The sequence below is a fragment of the Passer montanus genome, unplaced genomic scaffold (genome assembly GCF_014805655.1).
Source record: "Passer montanus isolate IOZ18808 unplaced genomic scaffold, ASM1480565v1 scaffold1, whole genome shotgun sequence".
Classification (NCBI taxonomy): domain Eukaryota; kingdom Metazoa; phylum Chordata; class Aves; order Passeriformes; family Passeridae; genus Passer; species Passer montanus.
This window is the reverse complement of record NW_024356504.1, coordinates 2,764,547-2,791,105: the sequence shown is the minus strand read 5'-3', so window position 1 is coordinate 2,791,105 and position 26,559 is coordinate 2,764,547. Positions and strand designations below refer to the sequence as shown.

Sequence of the window (26,559 nt, the reverse complement as noted above, 5' to 3'; positions counted from 1 at the left end):
TGGCAGTGAGCTCACTGTAGAGTCACTGCTGCTACAAGCTGATAACTGCCTTGGCCTGCCTTCCAGATTGTAAAATAATTAATGGTGGCTGAAACTACTGGCCTGGAAGTTGTAGTGTAAAGTTAATGTGGATGTGTAACCAGTGCAGATTACCATGGACTGGGGAGAGGAAGAAGTATGTTACCTGCTGCAAATAGCTGCTTTGTCAGCAACATGGCTGTTTGAAAAATACCTCTCTGCCCAATCCTCAGAAAGCTCATGTTGATTATATAAAAAATACTCATCCTGTTTCCAGCCTCCCACTCCTAACCAGTCATCACAACAGCAATCAAGTTACAGAATAGAGGTGGTTTTTTCAGCATCTTTGTTGGCTTCCCACAGTCTTGTGACACCTATACCCATGGTTTGATTTACCTTGCTTTCATTGACAGGGCTGGCTGCAGCAGGGTAGACTTGGCTCCACCTTCCCTGTTCCTGCTTCTCTTCACAGTATGACTGAGCCGGACCAGAGAACTGGTCCAGGCTAGGAATTGTGTTTCCTTGTCTGGAGTGCAAATTGGTTGCCTGGTGCCATTTACGAGACAGCTTGACAGACAGGTGTAAAGGTGTAAATAAGAAAGAATTTAGAGGAAACCAGAGCCTGAGCTGGCAGTGCTTCCAGCAGAAGTGCTAGCAAAACTGTAGTTGCAGAAAGCAAAATGGAGATTTTCTTTTGTGTGCAACACACTGATGTGAAACATGGAATCTCTTTCTTTCTCTTCTCCTTTCTGGTTCATCAGTGGCTCCAGTTGCTTACTCTGGGTCATTGCAGACCTTCAGCATTACCAGCAAATTACACCCCTGGTATATGGGGACAGTCATGTTGCTCACAGGTAATGGAGGTCTCAGACTCCAGTATTTGAGAAACATTATTCTTTCTTTGGGGATGATGCTTTTGCAGAGTAGATCTGCCTGGCAGGCATGTGAGTGATCTTTCTCCTTTAAAAGGCTCTCCTGCACTGCCCAGGCAAATTTTAAAGATAGATGAAAGATAAACTAGAATCCACATAGTTGATAACATTAGTCAGAGTTATTTTACTAGAGAGTTTGATCGCTGTTGCATTTCAGTTGGTTTTTAGGGAGAGGCTGGGTCACAGATTTAATTTTGGTGCATTAAGCAATGTAGTCTGATGATGCTTCAAGACTAGTGCTAATTGACCAAGCAACGATGTTTTCAATAAAACTAGTAAAGCCAGAGCAATTTTAGGAATTAAAAGTATTTCCAAGTCTAAGCTGCGGTTTAAGATGTAGACCTTTTGGTTTTAATGTTGCAATTAATTTTGTGAATAGGATGCATTCAGAAATTTGGCAAGGGCAAGGTTTGTAAGGAAGTGCTGTTTTTCCTGTGCACACTCGGGCATACTCTACTCTAGCACTCCAACCTCAGAAAGAATTCAAAGGTTTTGACTTCCTGGAGGACATTAAAGCAAAAAATATATTATACTGCCTGTTAAAAGTTAAACAAAGCTATTTAATAATAATAATAATAAACAAACTGTGTTGCTTTTAAAGATACTGGGTTTTTTGGGTTTTATTTCAGAGACTTGATATGTGGTAATTATCAGCTTTGTATGAATAACTCAGTCTTACTTTCAGGTGACCAACTCTAAAGATATTTACTAATAAAACAGTTAAAGCATTGGTCTGAAACATCTATTTTGTTGTGTTTTCTTTCTGAACTCATTAGAAGTGTTTGAGTTTTTTGAAAAAGACTTTCCAATATTTACCAAGTTATAAAACTTCATGCTTTTATACTTTGGGTTGAACTCTAGAAATACCACATATGTTCCAAGCATCAATCAGAATGAGTACTCTTTGTCTAAATAGTTCATCTCTGTCAATCTTGCAGCATAAATATCTCAAGTGATATTTTTTTATGAATTGATGCTTTAGCCACTGACATTCAGAAGTGGATTAGAAACATTCATGGAGCTGTCCCTTCTCACCAGCAGACACAAATTCCACCTAAAATTCTCTTGTCAAGGTTAAATGTGCAGCTTATAAATACCTGAAACTCCATGCTTGCCCTAAGTTCCCCAACTGATTTGATAGTTCTCTGCAACAGAAGAATGATGTGAAAGGGAATGTCATATGTGTCACTTTGGGATTCCAGTATCTGACCCTTTTCAGTGTACATACAGTATTTGGCTAAGGTGACCTATGCTATTTAAACCTCAGGCTTATTGTTATTATCATTATTATGTTATTGCAAATGGATGATAAAATTCAGGTCTCTAATTTAACATTTGAGACTGTAAAAAACCCTTTAAATACTGACAGTTGCTCTCCTTCATTATGAAGTGGAAAAGGAAACATTTACTTTATTCATGGGAAAATCCCCTGAATATCTGGGATTTCCCAGAAGACTTGAGTTTCAGAATATAAATTTACATTCATCTTACTTTAGAGTGTCATATTTAATCAGTGTAATCTCTTAAGAGCCTTCGGTCCAGTCTTACAGTGCTCTATTCTGATAAATTACTTGTGTCTATTAATATTTTCACACTGTAAAATTAACAGAGATTCTGAAAACATTTCTTTGGAATAGAAAGATTTCAGGTAATAATAAACATGTTTATGTGGTTCTCTGACTTTATCACATTATTCCATGAAATCATATCTGGTATGTAATTTAAATTAATAGAATTAAGGAAACACCTGTATGGATGTGATTCCTTTTTCTGTTACAGGTCTGAGATGACTACATGTTGTATTTTTGGCCCTTGTGCTTGGAGCAGTCAGGTTAACCATGGGTGTAGGCCTGGTGTAATGCTCTGGTTTTTATTTGTATCTTTCTATAAGTTGTTCCTGATCTGCTCAAAGCACCACGAGAGAGCTGGATCATCTGTAGGGATTCAAAGTAGCTTTAGCTTTGCTCACATAAGCATTTGTCACAGACCCAGTGACTGAGGCTGTGGATTTCCCTAGCACATCTATGGAGTGCAGCCTGTGCAGGAGGCAGTCATATATTAAATACCTCTGTCCTAACAACATCTTAGATCTTCCTCATTTTGGGAGAGTGACTCTGCTGAGCAGTCAGTCATCGCTCCTGTGGTTGTTTGCTGAGATCAAGCTCCAGTAGTTCCCTCACCTCAGAGATAACCCTTTATTTAATAAAAATGTTTAGAGGCTCTCCCTACAGAGTTTCAGCCTGCCCCAGGCTTGGAATTGCAGCAGTTCTTCCAGCTGATGCCTCAGACCTGGAATGTTTAAAGGTTGCTTGGCAAGTGGACAAAGATCCCTACAACATGTCAAAAGGTTCTCAAAATATGTCATGCAGCATTTAGGTGGTTTTTATTCTGCCAGCATGAATGGTGAGGCAGTAAAAGACCATAAAACATAGAAATGCATATGGAGGAGAACAAATGTAATATTCATCTGAATGACTCTGGCAGGTCAGGTAGAAATCTCAAGTTCTGACAGCTCTACCCAGTGGAAAAAAGGAACACATGCACCTTCTTTTAAATGGATCTTAGCCTTGCTAACTTGGCATCATTTTCTGCTCTGAATACTCCTTTAATTATTGTAGTCACAGTCCTCTTTTCTCCCTGACAGTGGGAAAGGGGATGGTCTCTGACCGCTTGCAGAATTAGCTCTCCTGTCTTCACCCTGGGCTGCCTTAGCTCTGCTACTGGAACACCTTCACATGATGTGAAAGGAAGTGGCTCAAAATGTTCTGCTGGTTGACCAGTACAGCAGGGTAAATTATTTAGCTACTGGAACACCTTCACATGATGTGAAAGGAAGTGGCTCAAAATGTTCTGCTGGTTGACCAGCAAGGTAAATTATTTTTTTGGCATATCTAGATATCTGGGTGGTAGGAGAGAACTGTTTCCGAGTTGCTCCCTCCAGGTACGACCTGCCTCCTCACGAGGGCTCGTAGAGCTGCTGCGCTGTGGCGCTGAGCCCAGGCTGGCACCGTGCTGAGAGCAGGGTGTTCCAGCTCGGGCACAGGCCTGCTAGCAGTAAAGGTGTGAGTTTATTGTACCCACCTCTGTACTTCCTTGCCTGGGGTCAGGCTGCATTAACAGCCTCTTAGATGGGTGCTGTTTCCATCCAGCAAGCTTTCACCTGGGCTGAGCAGAACTCGCTCACTTGTCATCCTACAGATGTAATCTTGTCACCTTTTAACATTGCCATCAGCCTGATGTGCTGTCACAGTTCCACACTGCAGTGAGAAGAGCAAATATGAGAAGTGGCTGTCTTCAGGTAGCTGCCCCCATCTGGGCTGAGGTCAGCTGCAAATCCCATGGAATCATAGATCCCTCACTTCTCTACCCACAGCTGTTTCAGTCAAAGGTAAAATGAGAATTTGATTAGGGCTAGAAATTAAAGCTTGTCACAAAGTGGCTGTGCTGATTATTGACTTGCTGGCCTGTACCAATTGCAGAGCCTGTTCCTGGAGTTGTGGTCTGTTCAGCAGGAGCATTAGCTCCCCAACAGCATGATAAAAAAATCATCTGGTGCCTATATTTTATATTGCACTAAAGATGCCTGCCTGCAGATGATAGTGTTCAGATACAATGTGATGGGTTCCATTAAGTAACCAGCAGCTACATGTGATGAGGTGAGCCGCGGTACTTTCAGCAGTCCCAGAGAGAAAACAGGCATACATTTTGGCAATTTCATATGGTTTCATTTTTGAGAAAAGAAAGCTTTTACAGTTTGTAAGAATTGCAAGGAATCTGCATAGATTGAAAATTAGGTAAGTTTTATGCCCTAAAAATAATGTCAGAGAACAGATGGTAAGCTGTAGTAAAGTGCAGTCAGTTAGTAAGTAACTGAAATGCGTAAATATTATATTGGCAATGAATGTGTTAAGAATGACAAAATGGACAGAATTCGTAGAAGTCTCTGTGAATAGATTGGATATGTTGGCCAGAACATTCTTGAAAATATCTTGCTTCTTTAAAATTCAGTTTGCAGATCTCTTCTGGTGGGTTTTCGTTGTTTTTACTGCAATAATGGTGTTTAGAAATAGTTACCACAATTCTGTTCTGCATGTTGAGGACCAGAGACTTAAAACATGTGAATTAGTCTTTTAATACCCTAAGTGCCTTCAATAGGAGCACAGAGCATTTATAAATAGAACGTATTTATGTATTATGTTTTCAATAATAATAATAGTTACCTAATGACTTTGTAACCTTCCTGGGATTTGTTTTGACATTTTGTTTTGTCTAAGTGAAGTCTGGCAGTATTTTGGGGAGAGTAAGACAGTGGAGAGTCATTTGTTTGCTTTTCACTGTTAATGCCTTAGGAAGTGCTTGCTCTGGTGTCTCCCCTTGGCTGCTTCTACTGGGCTCTGCTCATGTATTCACATAAGACCTATCCCAGCTATTAGGTAGGGTTAGTAAAAAGGGGTGGCTGATTTATTTCTTTATTTATTATTTATATTGAAAAAAGACAGTATAGGTTAAACCTGAATTAAATTGTGTGTACCAAATATTTGCTGGATGCTTCTGTATTTATTAGTGTAATTTGAGATACAATAAACTAATTGCAGTTAATAGCTGTCAGAGCCTTTTTTCCTTTTAAAAAGCTTGAAGGCAGAAACACTAAATACTAGTACAATGCCAGGAGTATAAAGTCAAATCAGGAGGATACAGCAGTGAAGAGTGTCCAAGCAACTTTCACTCATACACCTTACTTGTGCCTACTGATTCACCATCTGCCTGGTAAATGTCAGCTTGCTTGAGCTATGCCAACAGAGAACAAAATGTAGAGGAGACTGCTGGTTTGGGTGTTCACCACTGTAGCTCTGAGATTACAGTTTTGGTCTTCTGCCCTTGTTTTAAAATCTGCCACAGCATTTTCAGTAGTAAAATAGAGGTTGAGTATGCAACACAAATAGTTTCCAGTACTTCCATCACTCATATATTTAAATCTGGTGTGGGAATTTTTCACTGACTTTAGAAGCATAACAGAAGTTTTGTTGAAAAAGTCATGAGCCAGAAAACCTGGTTAATTTTAATTAAGGGTCCTGTTTGCATTTCTTCTGTGTGCTGTGTGAAGATACTGCCTTGTTCACATCTCTTGCGGTGGCTGTTATGGGCTGTATTCAGTCAGCAGAGAGTTTTTAGACACTGCTCTGAGTGTCACATTGATGGAAACAGAGGGTGGGACTACAGATATTACATTCTGCTGATAGAATGATTCTGATTTGTGCAAGATATTTTTACAGTGAGATTAAATTTTTCATGTGTGTTCAAGATTAAATACTTTCAGTGACAAGGACAATTTTTCCAGCTTCTAATTCTTCAGTTTGCCTGGCAGATTGCAGATTATTTGCAGAACACAATCTGAAGACTCTTCTTCATTTTTGGCATTTTTAGTGGTGTTGCTTGTTGCAGCCATTCTTTTATTTGCACTTCCACTTGCTTTTCCTGGCCTCTGGGCTTCCCTGACCCAGAAGCTGGTGTGATCATCAAATGGCTTTGTGGAGAACCCATTTTGTGGAGTAGTAAAAGGTGAATTTCAGATGAAGCAGCAAACATAGGTTGTGTTCACAGTGTGACACACAGACTGGTCACCCAAGGAAGAGGACACAGGGAGCAAATACCCAGGAGCAGTGGCAGTGCCAGCTTGGGATGACAAAGAAGCTGTGGGATAAATTGCAATTCTTGTGCCAAGCCACTATAGTCATTAGTGACAAAGAGACATAATTATGGACCCATCTTGTCCTGTTAAGCATTTATTGCTGGTTATTTGAAGTCCCATGTGTTAGCTGTAAATAAAATTATTTTTCTCTGAACAATTTCAGTCTGGCAGCTGCTGAATGGAGTTCAAAAAGTGGCTGTTGAGCTGTGGCTAAAAAGGCTGCCACTCTGCAAGGTGACAGTGCAAATGTTTACAGATTGCAGGTCAGTGTTCTCAGGGCTTATGCTGGAACCATGAAAACAGTTGTGTACCAGAGTGGTGTTGGATGATCTTCTGTCTGAAGATCATCAGTGCTTTCACAGTGGATCTGTGGCTTTATAAAGCCATATGCATTAAATACGGAATGAGTCAAATCCCTGAACTTTGGGTGCTGGGGCTGTGCTTGCTTCCTGAACAATTGTACTGGCACACCTGCTGTGAATACAGGGCTTGAGAAACAGGCACTGCCTCAATTTCCCTTCCCTCAGCTTCACTGCCATGAGCAGCTGGGTGACTGCATATTGCCCTGGATCAGGAGCCTCATGTGGCAGCAGAGTGACCTCTGAAGGTGTTGGGTGAGCAGTTGGGTGTGGCACAAGTCAGGCTCAGAATGGGCATGAGTCTGTTGGGTCTCTGCTCTGCACTGCTTCTGGAGACTTGTTTTTCTTCAAAACCTTTGTGTATACTTCAGTAAAATAAATGTAGAAGTCAGAGGAGGACTCCTCACAGCGTGTCCCTTGGTGAAGCTGTGTTTGCTGGGGAGCAGGTGTGGCAGTGCCTCAGGCATAAAGTGAACTGTGTTTTCTGGAGGTGCAGTAATGTCAGCTGGGCAGTAACTGTCTGTGTGAGCTTGAACTTCTGACAGTGAATTGCCACCACAGTGCTAATAAAGAGAGAAAAAAGAAAGGTGCCATGTTTTACTGTGCCAGCTGTCCAGCTGAAAAACATAGAAAGGGTGGGGTGTTAAGGACTTTTGCTTATGAAACTGGATGGGAAGTTCTTGCTAATAAAGAGAGAAAAAAGAAAGGTGCCATGTTTTACTGTGCCAGCTGTCCAGCTGAAAAACATAGAAAGTTATGAAACTGGATGGGAAGTTCGATCTGCTCTAACAGCCACAGTGTGCTTTGATCCTTGGATTTGATGGTGGGGAAAGCATCTCCACCTTTCTCTTCTCCACTCTGCCTTGGGAGATGAAAAGCAGCCTGTCTGCAGAGCAGGAAAGCTCCACAGCTTGTGTGAGCAAGGGGAAGCCAAGGAGCAGAACCTGATCTTTAGATGTGCTAAAATTCGTGGGGGTAAATCAGACAGGAGATAGAAAAAGATGTAGGGAAGCAAAATAGAGCAGACAGACCAGTCATACCAAGGGGAGGATACTAAAGAGTGAAGAAGATGAGATGAGAGCTGTTGGAAGACAATTCTATTTTATCCTGACTCTAGGCAGGTGGGAGGGGAGGTAACTAACAGCTCGTGCTCTGGATGCACTGCATTGCTGGTCATTTTAATTAACAGGATGACAGGAGTCAGCATTACCTGTAGCACCTTGTTCAGCGTCCTGTCTTCGAGATAGTGAAGATCAGGAGGTACCTCAAAAGACTACTGGAACCTGCAAAAGTTACATGGGATATAATCTTCCCACTCATAAAAGCATTTATTTGAATTTTTAAACATTAGAAATCAGTTTAAATCCCAACTCCTTAGGTTATTATCTTCCTTTTGGTTCAGCACTGGTTTTTGCATGAGAAAACTGTACTAATTCAACATATGTTTGGATATTCCTTTCACCCAACTGCCTGTCTAACCCATGTTTAAGTCCTAATAAATTTCTTATCAGTAGCATCATTGCTCCATTTATGCACTACATGAAGTATCAATTTTCATGATTTTTAATGGATTTTTTTCATTTTTATACTTTAAAATTTGACATCTTTAAGTAAGCTTTGCTGATTTTATAATCAGACAGTGCATGTTTAGAGTTTACTTACCCTGTTAATAGTTTAAATATATTTTCTAAATTATTTTTAAGTATTTTTCTCCATTCTGGAATAAATAATAAAAATCTGTCTAGTCTCTTCATACAACAGGTTTTCATTGCCCTAAATACTTGCTTTCTCTGAATACCCAAATTCCACAGAACCCATTTTTAATGCAGGTTCCCAGTCTCTGCACTGTAATCCAGGTGATGTGTAGGGTCCAGCTACACAAATACAGTAGCTCAAGATGACCCTGTTTCTTATTTTTGTTGCAGTCTAACTCTGTAGCTTTTCTTGTCATAAATGCACATCAAGGAGAAATCTGAAGTGGATCTCTCTGCAGCAGCCCTTAGCTAGGTGCCCCTTCCAGCTTTATGCAGCTAAGGAGACAGGTTTGTTTGGATTTTTCTGCAGTATATGTAGTTCAGTTGCACTCTAGAGCTGTTTATTTTTGGTGGAATCTGTCTTCTTTGGTCATGGTGTAAATTCAGCTGGGACAGTTGTTATCCTCTGCTGAACTCCTTCTCCCAGTCTTGATTTAGCTAAAATAAATGCCCATCTTCAGCTGAATGTTTCACTGTTGGGCTCTATACTTCCAGAGTTTGAGATCATTAGTAAGTTATTAGGAAAAAGCATTAGTAAATATAATACTGCTGCTACTTTTGAACTAGTGAAGAAAGCTGTGCCCTACAAAACCATCTCTAACCAGGTAGTCTCCGGAGCTTTCTGGTGTTTAGAGTTCATACCCAGGATGTTTTAGGCAAGCAGTCTCTGTTTTTCCAGCTCTGGTTGTTAATAGCTATTATTTTCAGTTAGTTTCATTTAGAATACTTGGTTCAATACTGCAGTTACTAATCTTTTCTCAAAGTATGTGCATGTGGGTGTCCTCTCCTGACAAGCTGGAAAGTAGCCTGGAAGCAAGGAAAAATGAGAAGTGTGCTCCCTTGGCTCCCATATGCTGTCCATGCCCTGGAGACTTGATCCCCACTAGGACACTTTTCAGATCCGTGTCTTCATTTGAGAATCCTGGTGTGGTGCCTGCCAGGGAAATCAGTGCCACGGAGCAGGGTGGGCCACTGTGAACAGGGCAGGAGGAATGAAAGGAGGTGGCACCCACAAGGCCAGAAAGATGCTGGGATACATGTCAGCAAAGCTTGTCTAGACTAGGGGTTTGAAAGCTTAGAAAGGAGATGTACAGATTGGCATTCATTTATGTATGTTGGGAGGTTAATGTTTCAAACCAAGCATATTTTCACTGTAGATTGCAAGAATAGGAATTGACAACCTTAATTTCAGTTGTCATGACCTTACCCATACATGCAGCTTAGTAAGTGATTATTTTCTGTGTGCATGGTCCTGTACATCTTGGCAATCTTGGTCATACCCAAATGTTAAACAATGTAGTGGCCACTGTCTCTGGAATATGATGCCTTGATGCTCAAAAATCTGATTCCTCTTTTTTCCCACAAATTGCTGTGAAAGGTAGTAGAGAATCTGCTAGAATTTAAATCCTGTGATGTATAAGTACAAGCTAAATTGAACCAGGGTCCTTAGAACCTCTAAATAACATGAGACTGAGAGCTTGTCAGAAAATTGCAGGTCATTGGAAACTCACTTAAACTGCATGTGGCAATATGTAAATCTTGCAGCCAGCTTCCTGCACTGCTTGGTTCTTACATTAGGAAATGAGGAAGTTCCTTTTAGGTGTTTGCAATTCATATTAAGAATTTGATTTCTGAAATGTTGGTGTTACAGAAGAGGGAGTATCTCAAACAGTTAATCCTTGTGCTGATTACATATGCAAAAGATGATGCAGGCATGGAAGCCAAGCTTGTAAAGACAGAGAACCTTTGCTGAATAGTGTATGAGAGGATTGGAAATTCTTCTTAGGAAAACATTGCATTTATCAGCAGGAATTTGGCAACACATTTACCTCAGTGAACATTGCTAAATACCTGATACTTGCACATTTCATCCATTTCTAATCCCAGCTCACTCCATGCTGGAGTCACGATTTCTATCAGCAAACAAAAGCATTATTAGTTTTGCAGTATACTTGGATTTATAGCTGGAAAGTTGTGTTCAAAACTTCTTTGGAGAGACTTGGCTGGGAGATGTTGCTGATGTGAAAGATCTGCTTCTGAAATGCTTCCAGTGAGGTAGTCTTTGACTGGAGTAACCATGACACATGCATAGAATTGGGAAAAGTTGTTGATTTGCTTACCTTGGAGAAATATTAAAATGGTAAAAATCAAAGGGAAAACCTATGGTAGTCTGGTTTGTAGTTTTCAAAATACAGAATACTCAAAAGAAAGATGGGCATATAGCATGGAGAAATAAGTGTTAAAATGTGACTTATGTGTTAAAGTTGGGCTAGAAAACCATGTAAACTGTTGTAATTAAGTCTTTAAAAGTTTTTGGGTAAAATATGTTGCAAATACTAATAGTGCATGGGTTTTCTTGTATGCTTTTTGAAATATGAAACACAATATGGGAAAGCTTTGGTTTGTAGCACAGAAGTCTTAACTAGAGAGAGAGAGGTATAACAAAATTCCACTTCTTAGAGCAGTTTAATTTGGTTTTTAAAAAATTCAGTGTTTTCTTTTGTTGTTAATTTTCAAGGAAAATCAGTTTTAATTATTTTCTTTACTGATGTTAGAACTAAATATTTGATACTTTACATTTCAGTGCTGACACACACACAAGCTCATTTGAATGGTCACTTTCAATAGTAAATATACAGGTTTTTACTTATATACACTGGCTTGATTTCTTTCGATGTAGAATGCAGTTACTACTGTGAAAAGCTGTTTTATCTCTTGATTATCAGTTGCTTACTGTAAGACATTTCATATTCAGGGTTGAAGTGTGACTCTGCTATTTTAGGCAGTATAAAAGGTATTCTCTTTCCTGTAACACTGAGGTATAGTTTGCATTGAAATGGAAGTTTCCCTGATTTTGTGTTTAAAATGAAATGTCTGGAGTATGGACATGGTGCCACCCCCTGTCTTGATGCTTCTAAGTCTTTTCCTCAGGGATCCAGGGAAGGAGAGGGGTATTTTTGCTTCCTTCCACCTTTATTCTGCTCTGAGCATCCTCTGCCTCCAGGCCCCTTCCCAAAGCAGAAATGCTCTAATGGTTGTTTTGGACCAGCTCTGAAGAGAGGTGTGCTGCCCTGGGGTAACCAGAGGCCAGAATAACTCAGGCAGCACAGGGTGGTACACAGAGTAAGTGTTGTGGCCATGGAGGTAATACCCATTCTTAATATTTGGAGTTCTGTATAATACAGTAGCATTGATATATAATTTTTTTTGTATTTTGAAGATCTTTCTTATATCAAGTATTTTCAGATCAGTACTTAAAGAAGAACTGAAAAGTGATTTTCTCAGATTGGTGCAGAATTTAACAGGCATTGCACTCTGCCTACGTGCATGGGTTTGGAAGTTATGCAACCTCTTTTTATAGAGTTATATGTTCTGGTGATCTAGGTTTGCTCAGTTAGTGTTTAGAAATATCAGTGTATTAGGAGCTGTATATGATAAAAAAACTTAGGTCATGACAAACTAATGTGCACCTCTAAATATAAAAACATTTGTGGTAAGGTTCCAGTAGAAATGGCTTCCATCATTTTGTATACTGCCTTTAAAATCACTGGGTGCAAGAGGCTAAGTTGCTGTGATGTAGAGCCATGCACAGCATGGTGATGGAAAGAACTTGCATGGAGATGTTGCATATTTAGTTCAGGCAAAGACAACTGAGAACTGATCACCCAGGAACAATTGCTGTTGCATATCTGCAGACTGCAGCTGGGGGGAGAGGGAGGGCTGTAACAGGGCATGTGGTCACCTTGGCACTGAAGGAGTGCTGACGTACTGACAGGTCTTTAATACAAATTGCAGAGGTACTAGGTCATCAGAGTGCAATTGCTCAGTTTTTTTAGGATGAGCAAAATGCATTTTTTCCTGTTCTCATTGTTGGAGGAGACTGGACTTGTTTTTCAGAAACATTACACGCAGAAGAATCAACCTGAGGCAAACACCTGGCATGAAAAGAATTTGCCTGAATACTAATAATTTGGCAACATTTAATAAGCTAATTAAAACAGTATGTAGTAATGGGAATTCAGCTGCAGTGATTACTGCCAGATTCACCAAGAGTAATGGACTTGCATACCAACCCAGACTTACGACAAATGTTGTGATTGTAGGTAACTAAATGACCATGGAATCTGGAGCAGAGACCCAGCAGAGTGGAGATGCAGCCGGTACAGAGGCAGAAACCCAACAGATGACAGTACAGGCACAACCACAGATTGCAACGTTAGCCCAGGTATAAAAATCATATGGTGTAATAGTTTTACTTGTGGTTAATATTTTTAAGAGGGATAATGTGTGCTCATGGGGCTGAGAGAAGATTCTGTTGCTACCATTTTGAAACACATGCGATGTATAGTTCTTTTAATATTTGTCTTCACATTTTTAAAGCAGTAGAGTGGTAGGCTGCGTTAGCTCTGGAGAGCTGTACGTGTGTAAATTGTGTAATGTTAACACAGTAATGAATAAAAATATTTCTAGCATTCTATACCACAACCATACCACTGGAAGGTATTCATTTCAACACGTGTAATCTACTGTCTTTTTTATATTGACTGGGTTGTCTTGCTGTTGTGTTTTCTGTTAAAAACTTGTCTATAGCAGTCAGTTTAATTCTGAAGAAAGCAAACTGAATATGTAGATAAATAAGGCAGCAAATAAAATATTTCATCAGATGGGATTAATATTATGAGCATTACAGTCAAGTGGAACAATCTGGCACTTGGCAGCTTGTGTTATCCTGTTGTCTCCAGAGTTTCACAGAATTATTGGCAAGTTAGAGAGACACAAGTAGATAATTTGTTGTCCCCAAATTATTTTGGAGAGACAAGAAACACAATCACAGCTCTATCTCTGATTTTGGGATTGGGTTTCATTTTTGAATACACTGATGGTTGGCAGAAGCAACCCCATTGTATGAATGACTACAGAATATGTTTAGCTCTCTGTAACCATTTAATTTGAAAATTCATTGTAGTCTGCAAAAACCAAACAGGTGTTTTTGATCTCATAGTTTATGGAATTGAGTGTCTTTTAAGTGGCACAAGTGTTACATCACTTCGTTTCTATAAATGATTAGTGTCTTTTTAAAGTCTTTGCACCTTTTGGTAGTCCAGAGACTTCCAAACAAGTCCTGCCCTCTATAGTCTGTCCATTTCCGTGCAAGTGATAGTGTAGGGATTGGAGCTGTTTAAATGCACAGGGTGATCTTGTTGGGTGAAGCTCTAGTGTGAATTTACAAGCCACCAGCTGCCCTGCACCAGCTTGCCTCTTTGGGCAGTTTTCTCACTGTCTAACTTAGGCACAGGATGTAGGTGGTGTGAATAACACTTCAGTGTGAACTGAGTGGAAGTAGTTTATTTCTCCTGCAAAACCAGTTAACTGCTGCTCACTTCATGTGCTTTAAGGTTTAGTCCAGAGAATCAAGAGTGTTTTCCATTTATGTGCTAACATACTAACCTCCAGGGAGCTGAACTTAAAAGTATGTAGTGGATAGAATGCACTTCACTTGGACATAATTACCCCAGCACTTGAATGAGACTTTTTTCCAAGTAAGAAAACACTATACAATCATAGTTAAAATCCACGTGAACCACCATGTTGTCATTCACTATATTATCTGCACCTTGGTTTTTCCCCAGCCTGTGCAGGGTTTGTGGAGGTGATAAAACAGTCTAAACATAATTCCTTGTGTTGTTCACACCAGTGTTATGTTACTATGATATTTTTAATAAGTGAAGTGGCAGTGTTTGGCATTAGGGAGTGCCCTCAGAGGCCTAACCAAATCTAAATAACTAATTATATCCATTTAATTCTTTCATTATCTCTTGTAAGGTCACCCCTCTTGCAAGCTTAGTTTAATTGCTGCGTTTTCAGTGAGTTCAGGGTAGCTTTCAGAGTCAGAAGGAAACTCGTCCCAGTTCCACAAGGTATGAGTCAGAGACATGTGCGGAAGTTACACTCTGCTGTGGGCTTAATCCAACCACAGTGGCCTCCAGTTGATCAGCTTTGCTGTCATTGCCAAGGACTGTTTAGTCAGACGTGCATTATTAAGAAAGGTCACTTGGCAAAGGAATATAATTTGTCAGAGGAAAGGGCTCTCATGTTAATCTCAGCCCGGTTTCTCTCAGATGCAAGTTAAGTAGCACCATGTAATGCTGCATCTGCTTTCCTGAAAAAGGAAGGTGAAAGCAAATGCAGATTGGTGGATTAGGGAGAGACAGCTGTGGAGGAGAGAGGACTGCATGTAATTCCCTTTAATTTTGTTGTTAAACAAGATTTCATTGTAAGTGGTGGATGCTTATGAAAATTCAGAGATGAGCAATGGCAGCTTTTTGAGAATCATGTGTTCACGGGGACAGCAGAGGATTTCTTTCTGAATCCAGTACTTAGCAGCCCTTTGAGATGAGGTAGGACAGCAGTGCAGGCCTTTCTTGCACTGCAGCTACGTGGATCGAATTTTTTTTTTAATGCTCTTGAACCTTGGAGCATTGTTAGGTTTTCCAGACTTGGGTGACAAGAAGAAAGCTGGCAAGTGAGCCACCAGGTCTGCCAGAGCAGCTGATGCTTGCCTGCAATCCTTCCCTGGGGGCCATGGCGTGGCAGGGACGCTCACTGGGGACAGCGTGTGCTGCACTCTGCAGCCCTTCAGGAGCCCCCAGCCCCTGACCCAGGCATCCTGTCAGCATCAGCTGCTGGTTCTGGATGTGCACAGGGCATGGAGCAGCCTTGGCACTTCACTGCCCAGAGCAGTTCTTGTGGCCTGCCAGGGTGAGACTGCCCCGTGTGCATGAACAGCTCTGTGTGGCTCCTGCTGTCCCCAAAGCCATAATGTGCCCTGCTGAGGCCATCAGTGTTGGCATCGCTGCCGTGCCTGCAGGTCTGTGCTGGAGAAACAGTTGTGTTTCAAACATGGGCAATTTTTCCTCATAGAAGTAACTCTTGAAAGTAGAGTTTGTGTTGAGCTGTTACACAATAATCACAATGACTGCCTGCAAAATACTTACTTCCACTGCAAACTCATGGGGTTTTTCTGTCTGAACACATGCTCAGTTTTCTTCATTTACATGCACTTTGCCAGCTACTCATATGGCTTAATCTGTAGCAGGTGAAAGGTATGATTCCCTAAAAACGTTAAGTTCTTACATCTGGCAAATTCTTTGCATTTTCCTGAGTGAGAACAAAAATAGCTCCACTCCCATATGTTTCTGCCTCTGATTCAGCAGTGTCTGTAGGAGTACACCCGAGTCTGAGCAGTATCCAAGTGAAGTAAGTGAAAGGTAATGATGTCTTTGTATCAGGTTACCTCAAAATAGCGGCAGTTGTGTTTTTCTTCTTCTTCTCAGTGATTTTACTGATTATGTTTGAGCTTGCAGAAATTCTGCATTAGATTATTTTGTGAAGTAGGTCAGGTGCTGGGCTCAGGCTGTTCAGGGGGTTTTACATTACACTGAAACATTTGGGTCATCTGACTGGGGTCTAGAAGAGACATAGTTCTTTCACCAAAACAAACACTGAACTAAGGAGATTTTGCAATAACCTAATTTATGCTCACTGTCTCTTCTTTGCAGGTATCTATGCCAGCAGCTCATGCAACATCTTCTGCACCCACGGTGACCTTAGTTCAGCTGCCCAATGGGCAGACGGTTCAAGTGCATGGAGTAATTCAGGCTGCCCAGCCGTCAGTTATTCAGTCTCCACAGGTCCAGACAGTTCAGGTACTGACCGAAGAAATTCCTAATATGTGAATTGGGCCTTTGAAATAGGCCTGTCGTTGCACTGGTTTTAATGTATTTGTGTCCTGGGTTGTGTTTTTGCAAATCTGTACAGTATTTGCTACTCTGACTTTTTTTCTGTTCTGGCTTAACCACTTTTCATTTTCAAACACTGCTGAGTTTCATTTCCCTCTAGAATTTGTTTGGTGAGTTTAACAGCTTTATGGTTTTTCTTACAGTATTACTGTATTTTTTCTCTATACTGTATTCACATACATTTTTATTGAGTAAGAATTCATACTATTCTGAAGTGAACAGAAGGATGAATTTTTTTAATATTGTAATTTTTAATAATTAATGAGACCAGTATTCTAGAATGAGATTCTTTGCTCAGTAAGAAGTGTTTGCATTGGTTTACAAAAAAGGTCTCTTGTATGTTACTGGTTCTTCAAGTAAATCTATCAGTCCTTACATAGAAATGGTTTTGAAATGTGTGGGTTAAGTGTTGTGTGCTTTGTGAAGCCTTAGCATTGTCTCTTCTCTGAAGCAAGACAGGTAATGCAATATGGTGAGGTAACCTGAAGATAGGTGACAAGCAGTCTGAAATCTTTAAAACTTCTAACTTGCTTTTTATCCACTTGAAGTTCAGTGTTACTGAATGTAGATTTTTTTTTTGGTGTACAGCAGCTACACCACAGGACAAGGACTGTACATTATTCATTTGCTGTTAGAACAATTAGCTCAAAAATGTTTAATTTCAAAAAATTAAACATTTGATAGAGATATTCAACTGGGTATTATTTTTTAAAATAAGGTGTGCATAATTAAAAACTAGACCATTCTGATAATAATCTGTATTTTTTCCTTCTCAGCTTCAGTGCTGAGTTTGTGGCAGGCTCTACCATCCTCAGCCATTGCAGTCAAAAGTTTAGAGTTTTAATCTGAGGTGAGCAGTTTTGAGATAAGTGCACAAGTTGCTACCCTGGAGGTAGAAGATAAGAGACTGACAATGAAGCCATGCTTGGAATTCACCTGGTTCAATGCAGATCCATGGAGTTTTGATATTCTGAGCCCAGTAGTTCACAGTCAGCCTTGGACTTATTCAGGCCCTCTATCTGACAATTGTGAGATGTGGGTGCCAGCAAAGAGCACTTTTTTTGAGCCTTTAAGAAACTTTTCTATAGTGCATAAATTGTCAGGATGTGAGCCCTGTTTCTCACATAAGCAGCATTAGCTTTTAGATATTTTGTCATGCACATTTTATATTTAAAATTATCAAAATTGTTTTAATATTATTTTATTTTAGCTTTTCTGCATAAACATTCTGCTTTTTTAGCACAGATATTCAGAATGGCAGCACTACATTATTTTTTAATATCTTCATGTATGACATTTTCCTGGCAATTTCCCCCATGAAAGGCAGTCTCTAACATATCTACCTCATTATTTATAAACTGATGTTTTTTCACAATTCTTTGTTTCCAAACATTTCTACTACCTTAATTTTATTTACTCTCTCCCTGAATCTTACTAAAAAAAAATCTTTGTTTCCTTGCAATGGATGAGAACAAAACATCATGGAAGGCAAAAACCGTATGGTATTAATGTTTAGGTTTTCTTATTGGAGTATTTAAATTCTAAAGAACATTCTGATGGGTAGATCACTGACTGTGGTCACTGTTTGCTGGATCTATTACTAAGCAGTGACTTTCTGTTCATTGTCTAGATAGAACACTTGCATTGTGGTGTTTTTCACCACAGGATGTCAACATTTCCTTAAAATGAAGGCATTGGAAGTGTCTTGTTAAATTTGATTGCTGTTCTTATTTACAGATCTCCACTATAGCAGAAAGTGAAGATTCACAGGAATCAGTAGACAGTGTCACAGACTCACAGAAACGAAGAGAAATTCTTTCCAGACGACCCTCCTACAGGTAGGGAGGGTAAAGCAGAAGCATTTCTTGATGGATGGGTGTGTTCACATGGAGGTACAAACAGTGGGATTGTATTTTTATGATTTTTAAATTTACCATTTTACTGAAATCTCTATTCTATTGTGTCTTGCAATTGGAATATGGAATATGTCCATGGAATAGGATGTTAAGAGATAAGCAGGAGAGGAAGAAACCTCAGTAGTTGCACTCACGTAAGACAGAAGTGAGCTGAGAATATGCTAATTGCCACATTTCAGAAAACTGAGGTATCATTGTGATAGATGCCTTAGAAATAGCTTTAATGAATACTTAATATACAAAATACACTGAAGTTTTGCAAAAAGGGACTTCTGTGTAATCTGTAGTCTGCAAAAAATCAGGTCTATTGGTTTTCATTATTGCTGAAATGCTTGCAGGAATCAAACTTAATTCCTTTCTCCCATGAGGCTTAAGGAAGCTGTGATGTTCCATAGCTCAGAGAAAATTTCTGCTTGAGCAAAATAGTTTGTGTTTAAAGTTAAGTCACTATATGAGTTGAATACAGTGAAAGGTATCTAGTGTCTCTTTCTCATGGCAAATACCTCTGGCAAAACCAGCTGAGGTTCTCCTTCACATGGTGTGTCATGTTACTTTGTTAATTAAGCCTTTGCACAGCTTTTTGTGTCTGTACTAAATTCCGCTTCTTAAAATACACCAAATAGCATTAAGGAACAGCTCTGGGGTTCAGTAGGTTTTAAATGACCTGTGAGTTCCTGCTGCTTTAGAAAATTCAGATGCTCCTTTTTCCTTTATGAGCATAGCCTTGGAAATAGAAGCTGGGCTGTAGACCTGAGCATATCTCAACCATGGTACTTTTTTAGTACTTGGACGATTATTGTCTGCCTTGTCCAGCAGCCTTCAAGGCTCTTCTGCCAAAAATAGTGAAAATCATTGCTGGAGATCCCTAGCCATAATAGATCTGGAAAAATATTTTTATTTGTGAGGAGCAGTGTTAGCTTCAAGGCTGCCACAGATTCCCTTCAGTCTGCTTCTGCAGCAAGACACTTGATTTTACTATATATGGAAGAGTGGCTGTATATGGTGAGAAAACAGAGCTAAGTAAACAAGCAGCAAAACTGAGAAGAGGGTGCTTGTGCATGCTGACTTCTCATTGAGATTGACTGTTTTGCACTGGTGCCACCACACAGCCTCTGTCTACAAACCAGATTGTGGTGACACAGCAACATTTGTTAGCTGTAAAACTTGTATATGCAGCTCAGACTCCAGGCTGGTGTTGGTTAGCTCAGAAAGGCTGAGCCAGACCACTGCTGCCTTCAGTGACTTCCCAGCCCTTCAGTGACTTCCCAGCTGGCATTGCTCAACCTGCTGTAACTGGCCCCAGAAACAAGATAGGTAGAGATACGTTCACAGAATTGAAAGCTATACCTCTTACACAAAATCTCCTCTGTGATTCTGCTACTAAAGTACGTCATGTATTCCATCAGTTCATAGCTCCTGTATTTGTAAAGCTGCCACCTTATCCTTTACCTTAAATCCATTTTTATGATGGCAAAGGAAGGTTTTAACCACAATGTCATAATGACATGAGGTTAAAAAGTGACTTTATCTCCTTGGATTTTGTTCTTCATCATCCCAGCTCTTTCCATATTTTTTCATCTGTTTCATTCACTAGTTTCTGATCTAACACCTAGATTGCAAACTCTTTGGATGGGAATTTTTTATTTCTTGCATGTGCACAAAGTCAAAAACGGCAACAGCAAAGCTCTGTTCATGAAGCTGCTAAGCAGAATGACTGCTCTCCCCAGACAGCTTCATAGAGGTGTTCTGGCTCCCGCAGCCTTAGGAGGCTTGTCTGAATGGCAACAGCAAAGCTCTGTTCATGAAGCTGCTAAGCAGAATGACTGCTCTCCCCAGACAGCTTCATAGAGGTGCAGCCTTAGGAGGCTTGTCTAAGAAAGTAGTGTTGACTTGGAACTTGGGGTCTACAGCTGCATTTGCTTTGCCGCTGAGTTCCTGTGCCAATCCACTGGAAAACATAGGAGGAGAATTACAAAAAATACTGCCCTTTACTTAGGGGTATTTACTGCACTTTGCTGTGACATAATAGATTATGCCAGCAGTGAAAAGGACTTGACAGTCCTCTGAGGAGGGGGAGTGTTTAATCTCAGTGATGCAAATGGCAGTGACTCCTGTGGTCACTCATCAGTCATGTTCAGTGGGACCTGTAGCAGTGATGTTTTAGAAGTTTTGACTTTGGATAATTAGCTCATGAAAATAATGAAACAATCTGTTGTTTCCTTTACCCATGAACTTTCTCAGGCAGAGCACCTGTGAACATAACTGTGAGACTGTTCTCAAACACTGGGTATTGTCTCCCAGGCAGGTGTTAAATTATGAGCTGCTGGCTCTCTGCAAGCATTCCTGCTAACTCCCTTGGTACCCAGCTCTCAGGCTGAGGTGTTTATAGTCTTTGAAATGGAGCAGTTCCCCCAATGTAAGTGAGGAGACAGGTTCTGACTTTTTTTCCCCCAAATACTTGTATGGCTAAAAGCAGGAAACAAATAAAGATGGATGAGAGAAACATGCTCTGAAGAAAAAGGGAAGATTGTAATATCTGTATCATGAGTTTTGACAAGCACAGTTGTTCTGTGCTGGCTCCCTTGCCCATCAGTGCTTGGCATTTTGAACAATCCTCTCCAATAAGAGTTTGAAGATAGTGTGTGGTTTTCATTCTCCACTCATATTTTCCTTGCTGGCTTCCTGCACTTCACATTTTTCCCCAGCATTGTGTATCAGATAGACTATTTTTCTCCCCCAGTTTTTATTAAAATCTCTACAACACACTGTCTTTGCCAGAAAAATTTTGAATGACTTGTCCTCAGACGCCCCAGGAGTGCCAAGGATCGAAGAAGAAAAGTCTGAAGAGGAAACAGCAGCACCTGCCATCGCCACTGTTACGGTGCCAACTCCCATTTACCAAACCAGCAGTGGGCAGTACAGTATGTAGTCTGAATTTCTCAGTGGTGCTAGTAAGTGGGGATGAGAAGATGAAGAACTTATTATTTCTGTAACTGTTGTGTGGACTAGGACAAAGCAGGAGGTGAAGAAAAGATTACTTTATTTTGACTGTTAACCAGGCCTTTTGAACACATTTCTATTGCAAGTGTTTGAAAGGCTTGATTAACATTCTGGGACTGCTTGCCACTTGGTGCAGCTCATGCATCCTGAGGCAGAACAGGAACTAACCATAATGCTATTATAAACTTCTTCACTTCAGGAACTAGATGGGGGAATTCAGAAGCTTCTTTCTTTTTTCTTGGCAGATCATTAATACTTGTTCACAGTTCTGTAACCTCATCATTAGAAAAAAACATTACGGTCTGCAATTACATTTTTAGAAAGTCCTGAAAAAATAAGGTCATTGACAACCTTAATATATGTCATAAGTACATGTTTCTGTGTTTTCTGTGTTAGATTTTATAGATACAGTGTTTTGACTTGAAGAATGATTGAGGATATGGCCTTAAAGATAAGACACATGCAGTCTCACACTAACCATACAGTAGGAAACATACAACACATGCAGAAGGGAGAAAGAACTACTTGTTTACATCTGTCTCTTAAAATCTCTTTAAAATTTTGTATCTCTGTTTACTCCTTAACCCCTTTGCTTTGTATCCTGCTCAATTTTATTGAAATGAATGTGGTTAGTTCTGATTCCTGTTATACCTGTACAATAACTGTGTGTGCAGACACTTGAGATTTTGGTGTGTCTGTATATAGGAACACAGTGGAATTCTGTGAGTCACAAAAGGGGTGATGCCCCAGTATACATGCATGACAGGATTGAGGGAAAGAAAGGAAAAAAACAGCAAAGTTAAGACTGCCTTAACCAAACTGTACCTTTATGAATGATAAAACAGCTAGTAAGGGTCTGAGGAAGTTGTAGAGAAGGGGGGGACACAATCAGAAGGAAGAAAAAATGCCAAATCAAGAAGAAAGTGAAACACAAGATGGATAGCACTAGCAGCAGAGGAGACTGAAGGGCATAAAGCACAGAAGATGAGAGGAATTTCAGATTACAAGAAAAACTAAGGACTGAGAACAATACCTAAACCAACCAAGAAGAAAATCTTAATGAATTAAAAAGTATTCCCTGAGGTTGGATTGTAGCTCTTCCATGTAATTCTGTTTTATTAGAGAAACTAATTTGTATTTTAGCTGTGGGTTTTGGCCCTCACAAACATTTGAAAACTCACCTTTCAAAGGATGATTTCTTTCATGTACATTGAAGCCATGTGTCAGATTTGGGGGTGTGTAAGGGTTCAAATGATTTAGTTTAGATCAATATTCTTCCACACCTAGGTTTAATACTGTAAGTTAATGAGTGAATTATTGTCTTAAATGCTGGGTTGATTTTTTTTGTGTGCAGTTGCCATCACCCAAGGAGGAGCAATACAGTTGTCTAACAATGGCACAGATGGAGTACAAGGTCTCCAGACGTTGACAATGACCAATGCAGCTGCAACCCAACCTGGCACCACCATTTTACAATATGCACAGACCACAGACGGACAGCAGATACTTGTACCTAGCAACCAAGTTGTTGTACAAGGTGAGAAACCTCATAGCCACTCATTCTGTGTTGCATTTTCTCTGTGCAGTTAGAAGTTGCCAGCCTGACCCCTTCAAATATGTCAGGAAAAAGAATTAATAGCTTTGGCACAGATAAGTCCATAAAATTACTGAGATTTTGGACAAAGCCCTTTCTCATATTTTTTTGAAGCCTTTCCCTTTAGATTGGTGAAACTGTGGATATTTGAGGCTTAATATATTTATTTTTGCTTTTCCATGCTGTATTTCCTGCATTTTGTCCACATGATTTTTTTTACATGTTCTGCAAAAACTAATACCACTTTAGAGTTCTGAGTTCTCCATATGCGCAACAGTAGGAGATTTCAAGCAATTATTAAAGACAGGAGAGAGGTATGTTTGATTCTTTCTAAAGGGACACTTTAGTTTATTAGTAATTTTTCCCTTTTTTCAATTGCAAGTCATAATTTCTTCCTACTGTGACTCTTTAACTAGTCACTGAGTGAGTGACTCAATCAGTGAGTCTTGGAATCATGGAACAATTTAGGAGAGTGCCTTAAGTGATCATTTAGTCTAGCCCTCAACTTGGCAGAGCTACTTTCACTTAGAGTAAGTTGTGGGGACCTATTGTATCAAAATACATTCTTTGGTTTATTAAAAATTGAGGAGTATTACAAATTTTTTATTGAAAATAACAGAAGTGCGCTCCTGCTTCTATGAGTGTAAAGTAGTTGATGTGAAAGTTATCCAGTGAAGAGTTTACCAGGCATCAGTAAAAATGCATAGCAGAGAAGAGTACTGTTGTTACATTGATCTTTGGGGTTTTGTGTTCTTAAGGACATATGATTTCTTTAGGTGGTATTGTAGTTTATTATGAGCTTAGGCAAAATTAACACACTTCTAAGATTAAAATTAATAAAGTAAAAGAAAGCCAAGACCTTGCTCATCCTAGAAAAGCAATAGGGTGCACTGTCCACCTCTTGTGGGAGTAAATGCTACATTTTTACTGCTTTTTTTATGTTAGATACTTACACCTGCAGTTCCTCCTTTTCCAGACAAACATTTGGAGCATAGCTAGAAATAGTGACCCCCATCCTTCTCTAGAAATGCTAGAATTGCCAAAAAACCAGAGTAGTACAAAGAAATATAAGAAGGGAGAAAGAAGCACAGCTATACTGCAAGACAGATCAAGTTACCAAGCACAAGTGAAGACTTCTTCAGCAGCCATGCCCAAAACCTTGCATATATGGATAAAATGAGCCTGAGGTGGCAGTGGTGACCCGGATGATGGCCGTCCCTCCTGAGCTGTGGCCCAGATGGCTGGGTCACAGAGGGAGCTGTGTTCGGGACAGGTTAGAGAGATGAGTAGGTGCTCTGCACAGCACGTGTGACAGCGCTGTCACCAGACTGATGTGGCGTTCCCGTGTGTCCCTGCAGCTGCCTCAGGAGACGTGCAGACCTACCAGATCCGCACGGCCCCGACCAGCACCATCGCTCCAGGAGTGGTCATGGCGTCGTCCCCCGCGCTCCCCACGCAGCCGGCGGAGGAGGCCGCGCGGAAGAGGGAGGTGCGGCTGATGAAGAACAGGCACGTACATGCACACCACTGCTGCTGCCCAGCCAGCTCTGCACGGGCCTAGGCTGTTGGTGCTGAGAGTGCTGGTCTTTCTTAGCCCTGTTATGAAATGCTTGATGAGGAATTTGCCTTTATTTAAAGATGCAGCGCAGAAATGCACATCTGCTAGTGCTGTGTGGTGTGACTGTGAAACCTTGAGTAAAGTGTCAGACTCATTCTGTGAGGTGGGTGAATTTGGTTGTTGCAGTAAGGAGAAAAGTAATTGGTGAGATATTTGTATGACTGCAGATCTACAAACACCAAGATGAGTTGCTTTTTTTTGAGTTACTACATTCATGTGGTTTTCTTTGCTGGATTCTCTCCCTTAGCCTTGCTGCTGGCCCACGTGTGCTCCTTGTGAGTACTTATTTGATTGTCTCACTTGTTCTTTTAGCCGCTTTGGGTTTTCCCCTCCAGGGGCAGAAAGGCTCAAGCAAAGGCTAAATGAGCAGCTATTCCTTTGATTGAAGTCCTGTGGAGCCAGTAGTGGCAGCAGAGGGACTAAAAGAAAGGTAAAGACTTGATCCTGTAGGATGTAGGATGTGAGGAGGAACAGCTAAGCTTAGAGTTAGAGGTGGGAGTGGGTGGAAGTAGCAAAGGAAGGGAGCTGTAGGGAGAAGTTGAGCAGGATGCTCCTGAAGTCTGTTGCTGTGGGAGTGGGAAGGGGTGGGCCTGAGCTGGCCCATCACACCAAGCTTGAACTCTTACCCACAGGCCACAGATGGGAGCCTGTGTGTTCCACTGTGGCGCTGAGAGCCCAGTGCTTCCCACCCTTCTGGGCAGGGGAAGCCTGCTGAAAGCCTTGTTAACTTCATCTGGGAGCCTGAAAAAAACCTGATGTTGTGCAGGTTCATTTATCTTCTGTACGTTGCTGTGTTGTGAATATAATGGAAACTTATTTGAGCAGACCTGGTGCTTATACAAGGGGTTTTAATGAAGTAAATAATGCTGAACAGCAGAGGTCACTTTTTTAAAAGGTTTTTATACAGAATGTCACCCATTTCCCTTTTTATATAATTTTCTCATATCAGTGAATAGTGGATATCACTCTTTCAGGCTCTGCATTTGAAAAAAAATTAATTAGAATCACAGAATACCCTCATTTAGTCATCAGTCTTAGTCCAGTAAAAGAAAGCTTTTGTGTTTGTGAAAGCCAAGAAAAACAATGGGGAATTACTCCACTTGAGTTAAATTGACAGCTTTTGCAACAGTATCATGTTGCATGTGGTGCTTTTAGGCTGTCTGCTTAATAGATATTTGCAAATCTAAGCTCCATAGCAAAGTGGGGAAAAAGGATAGAGAGGCAGATGGTAAGGTGGTACTTACTGGAGGATTATAGTGTAAATATTCATAGATATTATTGTGCAAATTTTCTGTATAAATTTTACATTTTTAAAGCTCTGTTGTAATTCAGTAAAACTCTGGCTGTTCATAATGAACAACTAGCACACACTAGCACAGACTTGAGGTGGCTTAATATACACAGCCTAAGGGGGAAAAACATCACAGAAAGAAAATGTTGTCACCCAAGGAGACTTGTTAGTAGTTTGCACTGGGAGACACTTCCTGATCCCCTAGTACTTAATCTTTTGGTAACAGCCCAAAATTACTTAAATTCTGAATGTTACACATGGTTTATTGAAGCACTGCAGGCATGTGAAATTGTATTTGTGGGAGTGACAAATGGATAGCTGAGTCCTTTCAGGGCTTACAGGCTATGGTTTCTTCATCCTGTCTCATTTGTGGAGCTGAATTTCAGAAATTACTTTAGAGGCTTCTTATCAGTTAGGTGCTGGAATGCATTCTGTTTTTACAGCTCCTCTTTATCTAATAAGGGGAGGAACTGGGTTCTGATTTGTCCTCTCATTTCCCAGAACACTGACTGTCTCACCAGTCTGTGTAGTGTTTGAAGTGAAGGGGCACACAGACTCTTATTTTTGAAGCTGTTCTGCTTTGGACCTA

General features: G+C 40.3%; 1 protein-coding gene across 2 annotated transcripts in view; it reads left to right on the top strand.

Moving 5' to 3' along the window:
- CREB1 (cAMP responsive element binding protein 1) overlaps positions 1–26,559 on the top strand; it is a 39,823-nt gene that overhangs the window by 5,835 nt on the left and 7,429 nt on the right. Inside the window, exons 2-7 of one of the 2 annotated variants that reach the window (XM_039707169.1) lie at positions 12,856–12,977; positions 16,312–16,458; positions 18,289–18,389; positions 21,246–21,388; positions 22,822–23,004; positions 24,420–24,570. In XM_039707169.1, the coding sequence (XP_039563103.1) occupies positions 12,864–12,977; positions 16,312–16,458; positions 18,289–18,389; positions 21,246–21,388; positions 22,822–23,004; positions 24,420–24,570 (839 nt within the window). In that variant the 5' untranslated portion in view covers positions 12,856–12,863. The remainder of the gene's footprint in view (positions 1–12,855; positions 12,978–16,311; positions 16,459–18,288; positions 18,390–21,245; positions 21,389–22,821; positions 23,005–24,419; positions 24,571–26,559) is intronic. The other variant, XM_039707258.1, reaches the window with a different exon arrangement.